The 18,913-nt window shown below is 40.4% G+C and overlaps 1 protein-coding gene across 1 annotated transcript in view; it reads right to left on the bottom strand.

Annotated features, from left to right (window-relative positions):
• The window catches only part of CTNNBL1 (catenin beta like 1), a 165,853-nt gene that overhangs the window by 76,622 nt on the left and 70,318 nt on the right, over nucleotides 1-18,913 (bottom strand). Inside the window, exons 8-10 of the mRNA XM_061437551.1 lie at nucleotides 10,234-10,306; nucleotides 9,937-9,995; nucleotides 8,284-8,432 (exon numbers count right to left, since the gene is read on the bottom strand). Coding sequence (XP_061293535.1) covers nucleotides 8,284-8,432; nucleotides 9,937-9,995; nucleotides 10,234-10,306 — 281 coding nt within the window. The remainder of the gene's footprint in view (nucleotides 1-8,283; nucleotides 8,433-9,936; nucleotides 9,996-10,233; nucleotides 10,307-18,913) is intronic.

The following is an 18,913-nucleotide window of genomic DNA, read 5'->3' as shown; positions in this document are numbered from 1 at the left end:
CCTGCTTAGGGAAACATAGTCTATATGTCATACCAAAAGCACAATTAAATATATATATATATATATTTTAAAATTAGACTTTATCAGTAAAACTTTTGCTCTTTAAAAAGACACTGCTAAAAAATGAAAAGGCAAGCCACAGACTAGGAAAAACATATTTCCAAAACATGTCTCTGACAAAAACTTCTTTCTAGAATAAAGAACACTTAAAACTCAATAACACAACCCAAATAAAATTTAGACAATAAGTCTGAACAAAGGGTTGACTAAACAAAAGATGTGAGAACCGTCAACATGAAAAGATGTTTAACAGCCTCGTGCACGCCTATGTGCTAAATTGCTGCAGTCGTGCACGACTCTTTGCGACCCTGTGGACTGTAGCTCACCAGGCTCCTCTGTCCATGGGATTCTCCAGGCAAGAATACTGGAGTGGGTTGCCATTTCCTCCTCCAGGGGACCTTCAGCAATACGTGAAGATCCACAATACGTCAGGCTTCAGCAATACATGAACTGTGAACTTCCAGATGTTCAAGCTGGTTTTAGAAAAGGCAGAGGAACCAGAGATCAAATTGCCAACATCTGCTGGATACTTCTCCTTTATTGACTATGCCAAAGCCTTTGACTGTGTGGATCACAACAAACTGTGGAAAATTCTTCAAGAGATTGGAATACCAGACCCCCTGACCTGCCTCTTCAGAAACCTGTATGCAGGTCAGGAAGCAACAGTTAGAACTGGACATGGAACAACAGACTGGTTCCAAATAGGAAAAGGAGTATGTCAAGGCTGTATATTGTCACCCTGCTTATTTAACTTATATGCAGAATACATCATGAGAAACGCTGGGCTGGATGAAGCACAAGCTGGAATCAAGATTGCCGGGAGAAATATCAATAGCCTCAGATATGCAGATGACACCACCCTTATGGCAGAAAGTGAAGAGGAACTAAAAAGCCTCTTGATGAAAGTGAAAGAGGAGAGTGAAAAAGTTGGCTTAAAACTCAACATTCAGAAAATGAAGATCATGGCATCCAGTCTCATCACTTCATGGGAAATGGATGGGGAAACAGTGGAAACAGTGAGAGACTTTATTTTTCTGGGCTCCAAAATCACTACAGATGGTGACTGCAGCCATGAAATTAAAAGACACTTACTCCTTGGAAGGAAAGTTATGACCAACCTAGACAGCGTATTAAAAAGCAGAGACATTACTTTGTCAACAAAGGTCCATCTAGTCAAGGCTATGGTTTTTCCAGTGGTCATGTATGGATGTGAGAGTTGGACTATAAAGAAAGCTGAGCGCTGAAGAATTGATGCTTTTAAAGTGTGGTGTTGGAGAAGGCTCTCGAGAGTCCCTTGGACTGCAAGGAGATCCAACCAGTCCATCCTAAAGCAGATCAGTCCTGGGTGTTCATTGGTAGGACTGATGTTGAAGCTGAAACTCCAATACTTTGGCCACCTGATGCGAAGAGCTGACTCATTTGAAAAGACCCTGATGCTGGGAAAGATTGAGGGCAGGAGGAAAAGGGGACGACAGAGAATGAGATGGTTGTATGGCATCACTGTCTCAATGGACATGGGTTTGGATGGACTCCGGGAGTTGGTGATGGACAGGGAGGCCTGGTGTGCTGCGGTTCATGGGGTTGCAAAGAGTCAGACACAACTGAACAACTGAACTGAACTGAACTAAGCATAAGAAAGAAACACACTACTGATACATGCAAAGTAAATGAACCTCAAAAACAACCTATTGAGTTAAATAAGCTAAACAAAACACATACTGTATGATTTATTTATATGAAATTCTAGAAAGATAATGGTTGACTGGGGCCAAAGCTGGATTGATGGGAATTGATTGTAAAAGGGATCAAATCAATTTCAGAGGGTAATAAAAATGATCTATACATGCGTTATCCAATATGGTAGCCACTAGCCACATACAGCCATGGAATATTTGAAATACAGCTAAATTTCAGATTTAAGTTTAAAAATTGATACTTGATTCAGTTATTGGGAAATATTTAAGTATGTTTGGAATAAGTATATTTAAGTATGGGAATCTACTTTTTCAACTGTGAATTGCATGAAATCTAAATAAAAACCAAGTACTTTAATGAAAACCTAGCATTGAATTCAGATGTAAATGTAAAATGCACACTGGATTTTAAAGAGTTAGTACAAAAAATGAATGTAAAATAGATTAATAATATTTTTTATTGATAAATAATATTGGTTACTTTTCCCCTTTGGTAACCATATGCTCATTTTCTATGTCTGTGAGTCCATTTCTATGTTGTAAATAAGTTCATTTGTTTCATTTTTTTAAGATTCTACACATAAGTGACTTAATGTAATTGTCTTTGACTTCACTTAGAATGATAATCTCTAGGTTCACCCATGTTGCTGCAAATGACAATATTTTATTCTCTTTTATGAGAGAGAATATGGCTCTATCATTATTTTTATGGCTGAGTAATATTCCATTGTATGTATATATAACCACATCTTCTTTATCCATTCATCTGTTGATGGACACAAGTGGCTTCCATGTCTTGGTTATTGTTTAAGTAATGTGGCTAAGAAACACCGTGCTGCGTGCATCTTTTCAGATTACAGTTTTCGTCTTTTCCAGATATATGCCCAAAAGTTTTGGATTGCCGGATCATATGGTAACTCGATTTTTAGTTTTTTAAGCAACCTCTATCTTGTTGGGCCTGCACCAATTTATATTCCCACTAGCTTCCCACTGTGCTTCCCGGGTGGCGTTAGCGGTAAAGAACCTGACTGCCAACGCAGGAGACATAAGACATGCGGTTTTGATCGCAGTGTCAGGAAGATCCCCTAGCGAATGAAATGGCTACCCACTCCAGTATTCTTACCTGAAGAATCCCATGGACAGAGAAGGCGGGCAGGCTACAGTTCATAGGGTCACAAAGAGCTGGACACGATGGAAGGGACTGAGCACACACACACCAGCATTGCAGGAGGGCTCCCTTTTTTCCACACCTTCTCAGCATTTATTACTTGTAGACTGTCTGACAATGGCCATTCTGACTGGTGTGAGGTGGTACCTCACTTCAGTTTTGACTTGCATTTCTATAATAATTAGTAATGTTGAAGATCTTTTCATGCACCTGTTGACTATCTTGGCTATCTCTACTGTATGTCTTCTTTGGAAAAGTGCCTATATAGGTCTTCTGCCCAGTTTCTGACTGGGTTGTTATTTTTTTTTTTTTTTGACATTGAGCAGTAAGAGCTGTTTGTGTATTTTGGAAATTAAGCCCTTGTCTGCTGCATCATTTGCAAATATTTTCTCCCATTCTGGAGGCTGTCCCTTCGTTTTATTTCCTTTGCTGTGCAAAAGCTTTTTTGCTTGATTAGGTCCCATTTGTTTATTTTTGCTTTTATTTCTTTTGCATTGGGAAACTGACCTAAGAAAACACTGCTATGATTTATGTCACAGTGCTCTGCCTGTGTTCTCTCCTAGGAGTTCTATGGTGTCATGTCTTTATTAATGTCTTTAAGCCATTTTTGTGTATGGTGTGAGGACAGGAGAAGATTTTCTGGGCCTAATTTCTTGCATCCTCTCCTATCTAGGAAAGCAATAAAATCATTAATGGAGACATCTGCTCCTCATGATTAGCAGCAACACCATGCCAAAATGGTACACATATCTCCCTTCACCAAAATTACACATAAACTGACTTCTCCACTTCCTCTTCAGAGCAGTTCCTCAGAGCTACATGAGATGCTGTCTCCCAGGCAATAGTCCTCATTTTGCCCCAAATAAAACCTAACTCACAGCTCTCATGTTGTGCGTGTTTTTCAGTCGACAGTATCTTACATCTTCCTTGTGGTGAAAATAAAGGTATACACATTTGTCAAAATTAAAACTCTATACTTAAAATGAGTGTCTGATTATATATTATTTATGCCTTGATAAAGCAACTTCACTTTCACTTTTCACTTTCATGCATTGGAGAAGGAAATGGCAACCCACTCCAATGTTCTTGCCTGGAGAATCCCAGGGACGGGGGAACCTGGTGGGCTGCCATCTATGGGGTCACACAGAGTCGGACACGACTGAAGCGACTTAGCAGCAGCAGCAGCAAAGATGATAAAAATATTAAAATTGAATCATATATATGTATGTGTGGTGTGTACATAAGTGTATAAATGACTATCTTGTTGGTGATCGTTCCTTATCAATAATCAGAAACATAAAAAAACTCACAGGCTGTGGACATGCAAAATTCACTGTTACTCTTAACAGTCAATACATTAAATTATATTAGTTATTTACTGTCGGCCTCCATCACGACCTACTGAATTTCTTGAAGGCAAGAATCCTGTCTTGTTCATGTCTGTGATAAGCCTAGCACTTAACACAGTAAGTGAACATAGCACTTTATCAATGTTTTAATAACTGCAGAGCTGTCCCAGACAATTTGTAGTCTAATTCCCACAAAATCCCTGGAAATTTGGAAATGGAAATCCCTCCCATTTTTCAGATGAAAAAAGGGAGAATCAGAGGACAGAAAGGTTAGAATAACTCACCAAACATCCAGAACTAGTCATTGAAAGAGCTGTGTTCCAAATCCATATCTCCCTTAACTCTAAACCCCATTCTTTAACACTACACCATATTGCTACCTCTCCAGGTGGGCATTTCATTAACTGTTTGATGAATGCTTGAATTCAAATAAAAATCAGTATTTAGGGGCAGTGGAACCAGAGGAATTTTCCTGAACTTCTAGTGTTATAGCTGCAGTTTTTAAATGGGTTCCCTTGAGACAGAGAGCAACTTGGCAGCTCTTGCTAGAAGATCAGGAAGGATGGATCTACTAGGGAGAAACAACTCCCTCCCAATTAAACTTCTCATTTGGGAGTCTGAAGAAAAAAAATTACAGAGAACAAAGAGCATGGGAAAGGAAAAAAAAAAAAAAAGCTGAATCTGCTGATATAGCTAATTAATGTAAAAGAATTAATTTAACAGTAACTTCAGCATTCAAAAATGAAAAGTTAGGAGATCCTAGAAAGGTGCTATTTCTACATCTTTTAGAGCTCCTTTTTAAATTAGGCTCCCAGAACCTCAGCATTCCTGCTTGAATAATCCATACTTCTGGTTATTTATTCAGCTCCCCACTGCTGCACATTTCCAAGCCATATGCTACAGGAATACATCACCTCATATTTGCACTCAAACATCCAAAGACACTGGCGGTTCAGACCTTTAAGAAGCTTAGAAGCAAGTCCGTATAGCATATAGTTTTAAGGTTAAAAGGCCCAGGAAGCCAAATGCATCTTCTTTATATGCTATGTGCTTGAGAGAAGGTGGGTCATTTCAACAAAAGGACAGGCAATTAGAAGGGTAAAGGAAATAAACAAAAGACTCAAGAGAGTAAAGCCAGCAAAAATCAGCTGAACACTAAAGGCCTCTGAATAATTACAATGCCCCTCTCTGTACTTTAAAATAAAGTTTTTAAAACAATTCCACCAAGGAAGATTTTTCAATCAATCCAAGGTCTGGTACACACTGGACAAAGCAAGAGGTCTACTGTGCCCCGGGCCTACACAAGCCTTTAAAGAGAAGGTGTTTTCAAAACACATACCCTGACGATCTTAAGTACAAACATAGCTTTAAGCACAAAAATCTGTAGAATCTGTCACTGGAGAATTTTTTATAACAACAAAACATTGGAAATAACTACAATATCAGTAACAAAGAAAGACCAAGTAAGTCATATTCCCTTAGAGTCACCATTATTCAATTATTGAAAACTGTCATGAAGATTATGTCACAACATGGGAAACAGCACGTTTAGTTAAAAAAATTAACAGAACAGAAACTTACAAGTGTGGTAGGCCCAAAAAGCTGTTAAAAATAGAAAACAATCATGGGGGAAAAGACTCCAAGGAATCCTCATCCAAAGATGGATTGTGTTTTTAGCTTCTAAAACTAAAAATACAGGAGACAGGAATCCTACCATTCATTTCTGTACAAGCCAAGCACTTAACACATTACCGTATCAGTGCTTTAACAGTTTTGTATGTCTATATTCTAAGTTATATTTAAGAGGTATGTATCAAATTTATTAAAAATTTTTTTCACTGAAATTTTCAATCTATCCAGATATGTTTCCAAACAGCAGACTTGGGCTCAGTTTCATAAAGAATAATCCCATAATGCTCAGACCTCCAACCAATCAAACATGCTCTGACATCTCTCAATTTAAAAAACTGACCATTGTCAACTAAACACCCCACTCTGGTTACCCCTTCACCCTATATCTCTAATCCGCTTCCAAGCCAGATTTCTCAAGAGTTATCAATTACAAGCTATCTCCCATTTACTTCCAGATTCTGTGAATTACACTAATATGAAACCTACTTTAAGTATTTCAAGAAATGAATGCACAAATAATAAGATATGAAAGTGAACGGAAAGTGACAGTCACTCAGTCATGTCAGACTCTTTGCAACCCCATGGACTGGAGCCTGCCAGGCTCCTCTTCCATGGAATTCTCCAGGCAAGAATACTGGAATGGGTTGCCATTCCCTTCTCCAGGGGATCTTACTGACCCAGGGATCAAACCAAGGTCTCCCGCACTGCAGGCAGATTGTTTACTGTTTGAGCTTTAAATTAGACCTAGGTATTTCCAGGAGAAATATCAATAACCTCAGATATGCAGATGACACCACCCTTATGGCAGAAAGTGAAGAGGAACTAAAAAGCCTCTTGATCAAAGTGAAAGAAGAGAGTGAAAAGTTGGCTTAAAGCTCAACATTCAGAAAACGAAGATCACGGCATCTGGTCCCATCACTTCATGGTAAATAGATGGGGAAGCAGTGGACACAGGGTCAGACTTTATTTTTTTGGGCTCCAAAATCACTGCAGATGGTGATTGCAGCCATGAAATTAAAAGACGCTTACTCCTTGGAAGGAAAGTTATGACCAACCTAGATGGCATATTCAAAAGCAGAGACAATACTTTGCCAACAAAGGTTTGTCTAGTCAAGGCTATGGTTTTTCTGTGGTCATGTATGGATGTGAGAGCTGGACTCTCACATCCATACAGTGAAGAAAGCTGAGCACCGAAGAATTGATGCTTTTGAACTTTGGTGTTGGAGAAGACTCTTGAGAGTCCCTTGGACTGCAAGGAGATCCAACCAGTCCATTCTAAAGGAGATCAGTCCTGGGTGTTCTTTGGAAGGAATGATGCTAAAGCTGAAACTCCAGTACTTTGGCCACCTCATGTGAAGAGCTGACTCATTGGAAAAGACTCTGATGCTGGAAGGGATTGGGGGCAGGAAGAGAAGGGGACGACAGAGGATGAGATGGCTGGATGGCATCAACTCAATGCCATCGTCCATTGATGACCGACTTGATGGACGTGAGTTTGAGTGAACTCCGGGAGTTGGTGATGGACAGGGAGGCCTGGCGTGCTGTGATTCATGGGGTCACAAAGAGCTGGACACGACTGAGTGACTGAACTGAACTGATACAAGGAAGGAATTATGAAGAAAGTTCTAGCACTGTCTTGCACATTTTCGTATCTCCTATGCTAGCCACATGGCAAGGTACAACTCGTTACTGAAAATAATATATAATGAAAAGTATGTATAAATGAAAAATAGGAATTACATTCTGCTGTCAATAGTAAAGGATGTTAGTCGCTCAGTCATGTCTGACTCTGCTATCCCATGGACTGTAGCCTGCCAGGCTCCTCTGTCCATGAAATTCTCCAGGCAAGAATACTGGAGTGGGTTGTCATTTCCTTCTCCAGGGGATCTTCCTGACCCAGGGATCGAACCTGGTCCTCCCGCCTTGTGGGCAGATTCTTTACCACCTGAGCCACCAGATTTTTGTCAATAGTAAAAATATGGACAAACATATGGCATAGATAGGTCTACATAAGATAAAAAGAAAATTGGGCTAAGTTTAGAAATTAACATAGGGTATGTTTAGAAATTAATGACCAGATTTCCCCAAACCAACACACTATGAGAAGGAACAACAACAAAAAAATTTCCCTTCAATGGAGTGGTCCTATTTCCAAATGACATAACAACAGGGTACAAACAGACCAAAACATACTCTGTATTCATCCAAACGAACTTCAGGAAAGACTACAGACTCACCTTAAGACTGCTGTTTCACATATCCAGGAAACTCAACGGAATAAAAGACCATAGCTAGCTACGTTCTCAAATCCAGGCTAACAGTGAGGAGTTGGACAAAAAAAGATGGACAGCTAGGACATGATAGGAGATGAGAAGCATACCTTAGCATGAGATTCATCAGCTGAAGACCCTCGCCTTTCAGGAAGCGCTCACGATTGGAACTCAGCATTAGGCAGGAACAGAGGGAATCAAACAGATTTTCCATCATCTCCTGCTCCTCGGCCGTGCTAGGATTGTGTCTTTTAAACACCTGTCAAGCAAAAATATCAGAAGGCACAGAATCATAAGAGAAGGTCTTTTCATCAACCAGCATTCAACAATTTCCGAAGCCTGTCTACTCCAATAACCCTACAACTGAAGAAGCAGAGCCTTATCAAACAAAATTCTCATCTGTTTCCATTTTAGAGAAACTGGGCTGATTCACAGGTACTAAATAAATGGCTATCATGCAAAAACAAAAAACAAACAAAAACCCCCACAAAAACAATAACAACAGAAAACCACTCAACTGACCATTAGGTCCAGGAGTGATTCACAGTTTCAAGGAGGCAGATTTAACAAAAACCAACAAAATCTTTTTATTATGAAACATATTTACAGAAAACTCTATAACACGTACAGCTAAATGAGTAAGGTGAACACCCCTGAAACCATCACCCAGATCGAGAAACAACTTTGCCAGCTACCCCCACCCCAAAGCTCTCCACTTGGCCCAACCGACCACAACACGTTTCTTCCCCTTCTAAAACAACCACAGTTCTGAAGGGCAAATCCTGGCCCCAAATAAGGAACAGTTTCCTAGTCATCAGGGTTAATGAACTGCCTTACAGACCATTTGTGGCTCTAAGTCGTGGGAATGGCTTCAAGCAGCTTTTATCTTTGCCAGAAATACATGGCATGTTAAGAGGAAAGCTTCTTAACAGTGTATGCATACCCATACAGTCTGCTACAAAATGATCAATCTTACAGGAGCAGGACTAAGCACTTTCCCAGAACTGGGAAGAGATTCACATTTCAAAGCTCTGTTTTTTGGGGTGAAGGCCAAACCACTCAGGCTGCTGGCACCAGGATGGAAGCTGTATGCAAACTGACATCTCAGACACTCCCAACACTCTAAAGATTTTATCCAAATGATCTATTTTCAGTCTTGGTTTTGGAATAGCACAGATGAGACTGGTTAGGGAAAAAAAATCTTAACAGTATTTTCAGAATGCCAGCAGAACATTTCGATGGGATTTACATTTCTCACACTGAGCAAATGGCAACTTCTAATTTATTTTTCCAGCCTCCAGTGCCACATCCTCCCCCTATCCTCCTCTTTGACCTCTATCCTGTTGCACTGGAACTTGTACACATGAAGCTTACCTGGATCCTAAATGAACGGACTCCAATTTAGTGGCAGACTGACAGAAAAGAAAGTGAATAATCTTGGGAGTGGGTCAACTGAAAATAATGTGGCATTCTTGGCTCAAAAATATATACTTAAGTGGAAAGCACATGTCTTTGGGACTGACAAACATCAGGAGCCTGAGAAAGTCCACACCAGATACATGGTGCTATCTGGTCATAAAGAGCAAACAAACTACGAAAGGAGGCAAACCATGTGCCTCCAGTGTGACCTGAAGCCTGCCAACACACCCCATATGGCTTGCATCACATGGTTGATTCCTTCCCACAATCTCCAGCTCCACCTCCCATTTAAAGATACAAGCCATGTATCTTCATGGCAGACAGGAAGCATAAGAATTACTCACGGATAACTGCTGAAGAAGCACATCGATTCCATCCAGCTCCCCAAGCAATTCCCTGTTTTCTAAAAGGGGGAAAAAATAGAAGAAGAAAAAAAAATGAAGCTAACTGTCAGATTTTACAGCCGTCTAACACTGATACATCAGCAAACAAAATCAATACAGCTTGACAGAGTACAAAAGCTGCACAGAGAGCGAGAGGGAGAGCAAGGGGATGCCAAAGGCAGGAGAGCTTGCTGTCATGATCTGAAACAAGCCTGGCTCCTATCCTAACAGAATGTCAATACCGAGAGGGAGCCTCACCATCGTTGTCCTGGAGCAATATGGCCAGCACTTCACTACAATACAGTTTGTTGGCATCGAAAGGCATCTTTGCCTGTGGGAAAACAGGAGAAAGGAGAAATATGTTAAGGGCCCTTGTTTCTTTCCCCAGGACAATTTTTTCCACAAGTATTAGGATCTGAGCTGGAGAGATGGAGAAGTGAGAACAGGAAAAGGTAGGTTATGGGTAAAAAAAAGTCTGCCTCTGCTCTCAAGAGACCAGACTCAAGTACAATGTAGGAAAACCATAAACAGTATTATGTACACAGCAGTCCTCACCCTTCTAATGCCCAGATACAAATGTCACCTCCTCTGTGAAGCCATCCTAGATTCCCCATTGTGAGTCTAGGGACTATGGTCGAGCACATAATATGTACTCAAATGCAAAGTAGATGAATGAAAGTTTTTAAGACTAAAATCTATCATGAAGCTTCAGTCACGAGTGACGGTCATAAAATTAGGCTGTAAATTAGCCTATGGACAGATGATCAGAGAAGCTGAAAAGAAAGCCAGTTCTTATTTAGATTAGCTGAATGTCTTTGTAACAAAGTAGTTCCTTTTTGGATTTTTAAATTTTTTTTAATGCTTAAAATTTAATTTGAAACCATAAACCTATCTGCTCATGGGCCATAATCTGCCTACTATTTAAAAAGGAAACCACATTAAATATGCAGAAATGTGTTAATATTTTAACACCCAAATTACTACCCACAATTCTTTCCCTGCTGCATGCTCTGCTACTTGGAGTCGCAGAGGGGACACACGCACTGCAGAGCCCATCTTTCACGGTCACCCACATTGTTGCTCCTGAGCGAGACTCAAGTGCCTCACCATTAACGATACCCCGTGGATAAAGGGACACAGAGAGGAGCGTGAGCCTCATCCATGTGTTTTTATTTACTGGACCCTCGATCCTTAAAATGCAGGCACAATAACAGCTGTTAATCAGCAGCAACCCTGCTACCTATCTAGGTTTTTGAACTGAGAAATAATTACTGTACCTGGAAAGGACAGGAGAGGTGTTTATCTTGAAGCTAATACCGCCATCCCCTTAGCACCATTCACAGTTCTGTTTGGACATTGATTTTGCACTTAAGAACGAAGACTGGCCCCTAATGAAGCAACACCCAGCGTCTTTTCAGCTCTCTCTGCACGTCTTCCTCATCGAGCCTATGTGCACCCCACAGGGCTCCAGGAGGCTGACCAGGTATGACCCATCTCAGGTTAAAAGATCTGTAAATACAAGGTCTTACGTGTGCTGACTGCAAGGTATGCTCCCTGGGCAAGCTTAAGGTCTTGTTTCAGGAAATTCAGTACAACAGCCAGTGTTTAAATGCAAACTGTGGTATTTTTCACTTTAAGAAAAACAGTTTTATACAAATCAAAACACAAAAGTGAAAAGCCAAGGGGTGAGTATCTCTATCATAATGAAGAATCTGCTAATCAAATCACTCAAATTATTTAAGTTATGAGTATTGCTAGTTTGCTGACAAAAGTCCGTTGAGTCAAAGCTATGGTTTTTCCAGTAGTCACATATGGATGTGAGAGTTGGACAGTAAAGAAAGCTGAGCAAGGAAGAATTGATGCTTTTGCACTGTGGTGTTGGAGAAGACTCTTGAGAGTCCCTTGGACTGCAAGGAGATCCAACCAGTCAATCCTCAAGGAAATCAGTCCTGAATATTCAGTGAAAGGACTGAGGCTGAACCTGAAGTTCCAGTACTCTGGCCACCTGATGCAAAGAACTGACTCATTGGAAAAGATCCTGATGCTGGGGAAGATTGAAGGCAGAAGGAGAAGGGGATGACAGAGGATGAGATGGTTGGATGGCATCACTGACTCAATGGACACGAGTTTGAGCAAGCTCTGGGAGTTCATGGTGGACAGGGAAGCCTGGTGCACTGCAGTCCATGGGGTTACAAAGAATCAGACATGACTGAGTGATGGATTTATATATTTATTGCTAGTTGAAGTGATTTAAGCCATACCAACTTACTGCAGCTTTTTAAGGGTCAAGGTTCTTAGTTCAAACAAGATACACTCAACTGAAAGAAGCCAAAAGATATCAGGCCCCTGGAGCAATAGCCTTTCTGTGATTCCAATGACTCTTGGCTTTTACTTGATTGTATAAAATTCTATCTCCAAGGTAGGGGGGAAGGTTTCCCTCTTTTCCCAACAAGTTATTTAGTAGGCACTTGCTAAATGTAAGACAAAAAATTAAACATGACAGCAAACAGAGGTGAATTTGCATGAACCTGATCCACTTATATCATTTAAAGATTACACTGAATTAAAATTAATTTTATCAAGTAATACATGTATATTAAAAAAAAAAAGGACATAAATCTAGGATCAGACACACCTAGATTTCACTCAGAAGCATGCACTATGTATGTAACCCAAAGTCTGCAGTTCCCAAACTGTGTGCCATGGGACACCATACTGAATCCACAGGGGATTCCAAGGATTCACAGTATTTCCAAGAAAAGCACAGTGACATCTGACATCTGTGGAATAGTGAATGCATCAACCATTAGCTCCAGGTACTGTTTTCTTTTGATGACATCCTTTCTTTGACAGGCTGGCTTTGGGTGGTTACTATGATAAAAAAGCTGTGTGAAAATCAACGTGGAGAAGAAACAAAGATGGTGGTGTTCAATCTGATTAAAAGGTTTTAGAAGTTGTGTAGTACTCAAAAGGCACACACATCTATCGGAAAGTAGTTGTGGTATTTAAGAATGAAATAAAAAATATATTTTAATCCAAGCATTTCATTTTTCAAATGGCTACTAAATTCTTAGGACATAAATACGTATGAAATTGTTTGCACCTAACTGCCTTAAATGGGACTATTAGGTCCTTTTTGGCATAGGACCTTATAAAAAAATTACTGAGATATTGATGGCACCATAAATTAAGAATGGTCATCTATGACTGAAGTAATATTCCTGGTCTCAAGTTTCTTTATCTGTAAAATGGAGACAATAAAATAACATCTTCTCTGGAGGGTTACTATAAGAATTAATATGGAAGTTGCTGTTGTTTAGTCACTAAGTTGTGTCTGACTCTTTTGCAACCACATCGATTATAGCCTGCCAGGCTCCCCTGTCCATGGGATTTCCCAGGCAAGAATACCAGAGTGGGTTGCCATTTCCTAATCCAGGGAATCTTCCCAACCCAGGGATTAAACCCAGGTCTCCTGCATTGGCAGGCAGATTCTTTATCATTGAGCCATCAGGGAAGCCCAATATGGAAGTACCTAACACAATATGGAAGTATCAGTAACCACAGATATGCGGATGACACCACCCTTATGGGAGAAAGTGAGAGGAACTAAAGAGCCTCTTTATGAAAATGAAAGAGGAAAGTGAAAAGTTGGCTTAAAACTCAACATTCAGAAAGCTAAGATCATGGCATCTGGTCCCATCACTTCATGGCAAATAGATGGGGAAACAGTGGAAACAGTGAGAGACTTTATTTTGGGGGGCTCCCAAATCACTGCAGATGGTGACTGCAGCCATGAAATTAAAAGATGCTTGCTCCTTGGAAGAAAAGTTATGACCAACCTAGACAGCATATTAAAAAGCAGAGACATTACTTTGTCAACAAAGGTCTGTCTAGTCAAGGATATGGTTTTTCCAGTAGTCATGTATGGATATGAGAGTTGGACTATAAAGAAAGCTGAGCACCGAAGAATTGATGCTTTTGAACTGTGGTATTGGAGAAGACTCTTGAGAGTCCCTTGGACTGCAAAGAGATCCAACCAATCCATCCTAAAAGAAACCAGTCCTGAATATTCATTGAAAGGACTGATGCTGAAGCTGAAACTCCAATACTTTGGCCACCTGATGCAAAGAACTGACTCATTGGAAAAGACCCTGACGCTGGGAAAGATTGGAGGTGGGAGGAGAAGGGGACGACAGAGGATGAGATGGCTGGATGGCATCACCGACTCAATGGACATGAGTCAGAGTAAACTCCGGGAGTTGGTTATGGACAGGGAGGCCTGGCGTGCTGCAGTCCATGGGGTTGCAAAGAGTCGGATATGACTGAGAGACTGAACTGAACTGAACACATAGTAGGTGCTACATGTTTTTCAGATGACTGGGATCAGAAATATCCAGGTTAGAATCTCAGTTCTACACATTAGTTACTACCTATGTGATCTTCGCAAAATTACTCTGCCTCTCTAACCTGCCTGATATCTCCTACGTTGAGTGAAACCGTGGGCTTGATGGGAAAAAAGGAGACTAATCTTTCATGTCTAGCCAAAGACAAAAGTCACCAAGGAAGTTTTATTTCTGTTTAAATCTCACTCAGAGATGACAGTCTCCAAGCCTGCAAAATACCAAACTGCCAAATTACAAGGACATTTAGTCAAAATCCGGAGGAGAGAGAATTCATTTACCAGGTATCTTCTCTTGGATTTTGCAAAGTTACCCAATGGGAGTTGGAGCTTCTGGGGCTCTCCTCCATCCAGGAGCCTGGTGATCCTAAATCTTTCAGCTGTCAGAGTAATTACAGAGTCGAGCATAGGTTTGTACTCAGCACATGCCAGCCCTGAATAAAATTAAACTTCACCTTTTGGGGAGCTGCTGCTTTTTTGGAAAGTACAAGACAATTATGCTACTGCCTGCAGCCAAAAGCTGCAAATTATTTCTGCAGCTTACCTCTGGTACCTGGGGCAGGTTCAGACATGGCTCCAGCCCTGTACAATCGTCAAAGCAACCTGTGCCCTACAAAAATCCCAACTCCTGGTCATAAGAGGCCAAGGACTTAGCGTCAACCGGTTGTACATGTAGTACACTGTAGCCAATTCTCAACTCATGAGCTCAATGCTGAATATTGCAACTGTTTTTGAAGCAGTGATTTCATTGGGAAACAAAAAGGAATCTTAATTTTGTTTCTTTAAAAAAGAAAAAAGTTTTGGTATTATTTTCCATAGTACACAGTATCCTAATAAGTTTCTATTCCCCATCAAAAAGTGAACTATGGTGCAGCGTCTCTCACACTACAGTTATCTGCTTACTTGTTAAACCTTTTAATGCAATCCTATGAAATGGGTTTTATCCCCATTAGCAGCACAAATTAGTAAGGTTTCATTTAGTGAATGAAAAAATCCGTAAGTATCTCTGTATACTGCTAGCGAGGCTACTAGTACCAAAAGGAGACTGACTAATGTGCCATTCACTTAGGGGTTACTCAAGGACTACTGAATAAACAATGGGATGATCAGTTAGGTAGCAAGGTTTTATAAAGCAATGTAAATATAAAAGGGGTTCTCAGACTTCAGCATACATCAGGATCTCCTGGAGGGCTTGTTAAAACACAGATTGCTGGCTCCACTCCAAGCTGGGCAGATTTAGTGAGTCTGGGGTGGGTTCAAGAATGTACATTTCCAATAAGTGGCCAGGCAATTTTGACGCTCCTCGTTGGGAATCACATTCAGAGAACAACGGGGAAGAGATGCACATATGATGGAGTCCTAGTCCTTGCTGTTAAGGAGTTTAAGGATATTTGGAGAAAGACCAGGAGCACACATAATAATATGGAAGTCTCCCAGGTGATGAAGAAAAGATACTCCATGAGGGTATGTTTCACACAGCTATAGGCATATGTTAGAACCCAGATCTGCTAACTCCCAGAAGAGAACCAACATGAAAAAAAAAAAGATTGACATTCAGAAAAGAAAGAGGGCAGTATGGGCAAAGCAGTGCTATGCAAAGAGTACATGAAGAAAGTCTGGAAACTTAGGTTTTAATTCTAGTTCTACCTCTAGCTACATGAATTTGGGCAATCTTAATTGTCTTAATCTCTATACGTCTTGATTTTTAATTTTTTATAGAACTTATAAGATTCCTTCCAGTTCAAAAAATGGTGGTGGCAATATGGAAGAGTAGGGGTTTAAGTTGGTTTAAGAAGGTTATGTACAATTTAGAAATACATAAGGCAGGAGTCATTCCTGGTGGACGGAGGAACAGGAAGAAAGACATAGAGGTCAACAATGTTGACCTTTGCAAAGGTAGAGGGGCATGTCTGAAAACTAAAAGGCCAATGTTTCAAAACTGAGAGATGGAAGGGTCAGATCAGGCCAGGTTAAGCGGCCTTAAAAAGTAGGCAGAGATGGTGGGATCTGATGCAGAGGGCATTAGTATCACTGTAGGAAGGTTCTTGAACAGGGAATGGTATAATGAAAATGAAGTTTTAAATTAGTTTTGGAGCAGTACTGAACAAAAACAGGTAACAAAAATGCTCACATTTCTAGAAACCAGTGGATCTTATACCACTGTACATTTATAGCCACACGTGGAACGTGTCTAAAATACACTGAAGACAGAGACTGAGAAAGTACGTCTGGGAATTTGTATTTTTTTAAAGTCCTACCTGTGAAAGTAAGGATCTGGGTCCATCATTCAATCTGATTCACCAAGATGATTATGATGGTGAAGATTACAGTAAGCACTTCTCCAGATTATGAGAAATAAGAGCAAGGAATTGCTTTTAAAGACATGCCTTCTTGCTGGCCTCACCCTGAAGCAAAACTTTCATTTATGTCTGGTCAGCACAGAATTTTCTAAGAATTTTCACTTACTAGTAAAATAACCAAATAGCATTTTAATGGTTAGATACCCCCAAATTTTGAAAAACTGTTTTAGAGATAACATGGCTATTTGTGCCCCGAGGATCGCATAAACACTACGCCTGAAAGGCAAGAGTCAACAGCTTGCAAGACGGCCAAATGGGCCTCTTTATTACTCTCATAAGAGTAACAGAATCCAACCAAACACCCAAAGGTCTCAATTTCCCCTCCTGTTACCAATTCATAAAAAGACCGGCAAGTTTCAACACCTTTCAAAAGGCAGAAGAGGCCGGATATTCTAGTTTAATGAAGATCCCTGATTCAGTACCAAGCCTCAAGCAACTGGGAAAGATTGGTCCTGACCTCACAAAGACAAAAATTATCGGATTATTTGTATACAATTGTGGCCCCAATCCATTAAGGCCATCCCATTAAGATTCAGGTCCCTGCCATCTAGCCCATCACCTTAGCTCTGTGTTTTACTTTCCTCTCCCCTACTCCTCACCCCCAAAATGTCTCACAGCTTGGCAGAATAAAGTTTTGTTGAATATCAAGGAACGAAGAAACTGAGGGAGATGTGAGTGTAATTCCATGGGGAAACCAAAGGACATAAAGATTCATGAGAGGAGGTCAAAAGGAAGCTGCAAACATGACAATGAATGAGTTAACCAGACTTGACTCTTTCCGGAAAGGAAAGGTGCGGGTGTGTGTGTGTGGATAGGCGGTTGCCATGCGCTGAACTACGCACCAAGTTTATCCTTATACCAGCAAGTGCGCCCCTACCCACCGATGAGAACATACAGGCTAGCTGAGTGTCCTCAAGCCATGCTATGAAAGTCTATGTTACAGATTTAATGGCAACAAAGGGTTAAATAAGAAGGATTTGGGAAGACCTAAATTGTCAGAAATAGAGGGAACCATGTGGACATATGATATCTTAAGCAGAATCTTCCTCCTCACCCCGGCCAAGACAGTGGGAACAGGGGAGGGGGGAAGGCGGGGGAGAGGGGGAGGCAGGGGTGGGGATAAATTGGACCTGATGTACCTCAGAGTTTCTGCATCTCTATGACCCTCTGGAGCTCAGCAAGGCCAGGACTACCTAAAGAATCATTCCAGCCACAGACAAGCTTTCTCACTGAAAAGCTGGGAATCCTTGCTTGCCCAGAATATTTCAGTACTACAGTATTAAGTAGTTCCAAACCTCCTCCCAGCATGTCTTTGGTTAACACTATCCTGAGAGAAGCCCTGACCTCTCCCTTTCCTAATTCACTCTACGGTACAGGCACTAAATGGTCAAAAGATGATCAAAGGACTATGCTAACAAGAAAAGTGAATGAATGATCCAACAGATCAATGAGCCAACAGATCAACAGATCAATGAATGATCCAACAGAAATATGAACAAAGCACATAAACAGGAAGCTAGAAGAGATGAATACAACTGGCTAATAAACAGGTGAAAGCCAGCACCTGTACTTGATTTTAAAATTCCAAATTAAAAGAAAATACCAGTTTTCTCTTATCAAATTAACAAAATTTTAAGTTTGACAATGCCCAATATCGCTAGGGGAAATAGACATCTCAACTCAGTGGAGCAACTGATAGAGGACAATTCTGCAAAATTTACCAAAAATGTTAATGTGCATACCCTTTAACATTACAATTCTATTTCTAGGAATTTATCCTACAGATAAACTGACACAAGTGTGCAAAAAAAAAAAAAAAGAAAACAAAACAGTGTGTGTGTACATGGGGATACTCACTATTGTGCTGTTTTAAGAGTAAAAAACTGTTATGAACAGGGGAATGGTTACATTAATTTGGCACAACCATAAAACAGAATACTAGGCAGCCACTAGTTCAGTGAAAAAAAATCAACTTGCAAAAGAAAATAATGTATGATTCCATTTGTGAAACACATATAAACACACACATATACTCCTATTTACAGAGACAATTTCTGGAAGGATAGATAAAACATTGTTAACAGTGGCTGTCTCTGAGAAGTGGAACTAGAAGGAATCAGCAGAGGAGAGCTTCTATTTCCGGTATAAACCTTCTGTACTATGTGAATTTGTGTTGACA

This window comes from Bos javanicus, chromosome 13 (genome assembly GCF_032452875.1).
Source record: "Bos javanicus breed banteng chromosome 13, ARS-OSU_banteng_1.0, whole genome shotgun sequence".
Lineage (NCBI taxonomy): Eukaryota > Metazoa > Chordata > Mammalia > Artiodactyla > Bovidae > Bos > Bos javanicus.
The sequence above is the reverse complement of the archived record's forward strand: the minus strand, read 5'-3'. Positions and strand labels throughout refer to the sequence as shown.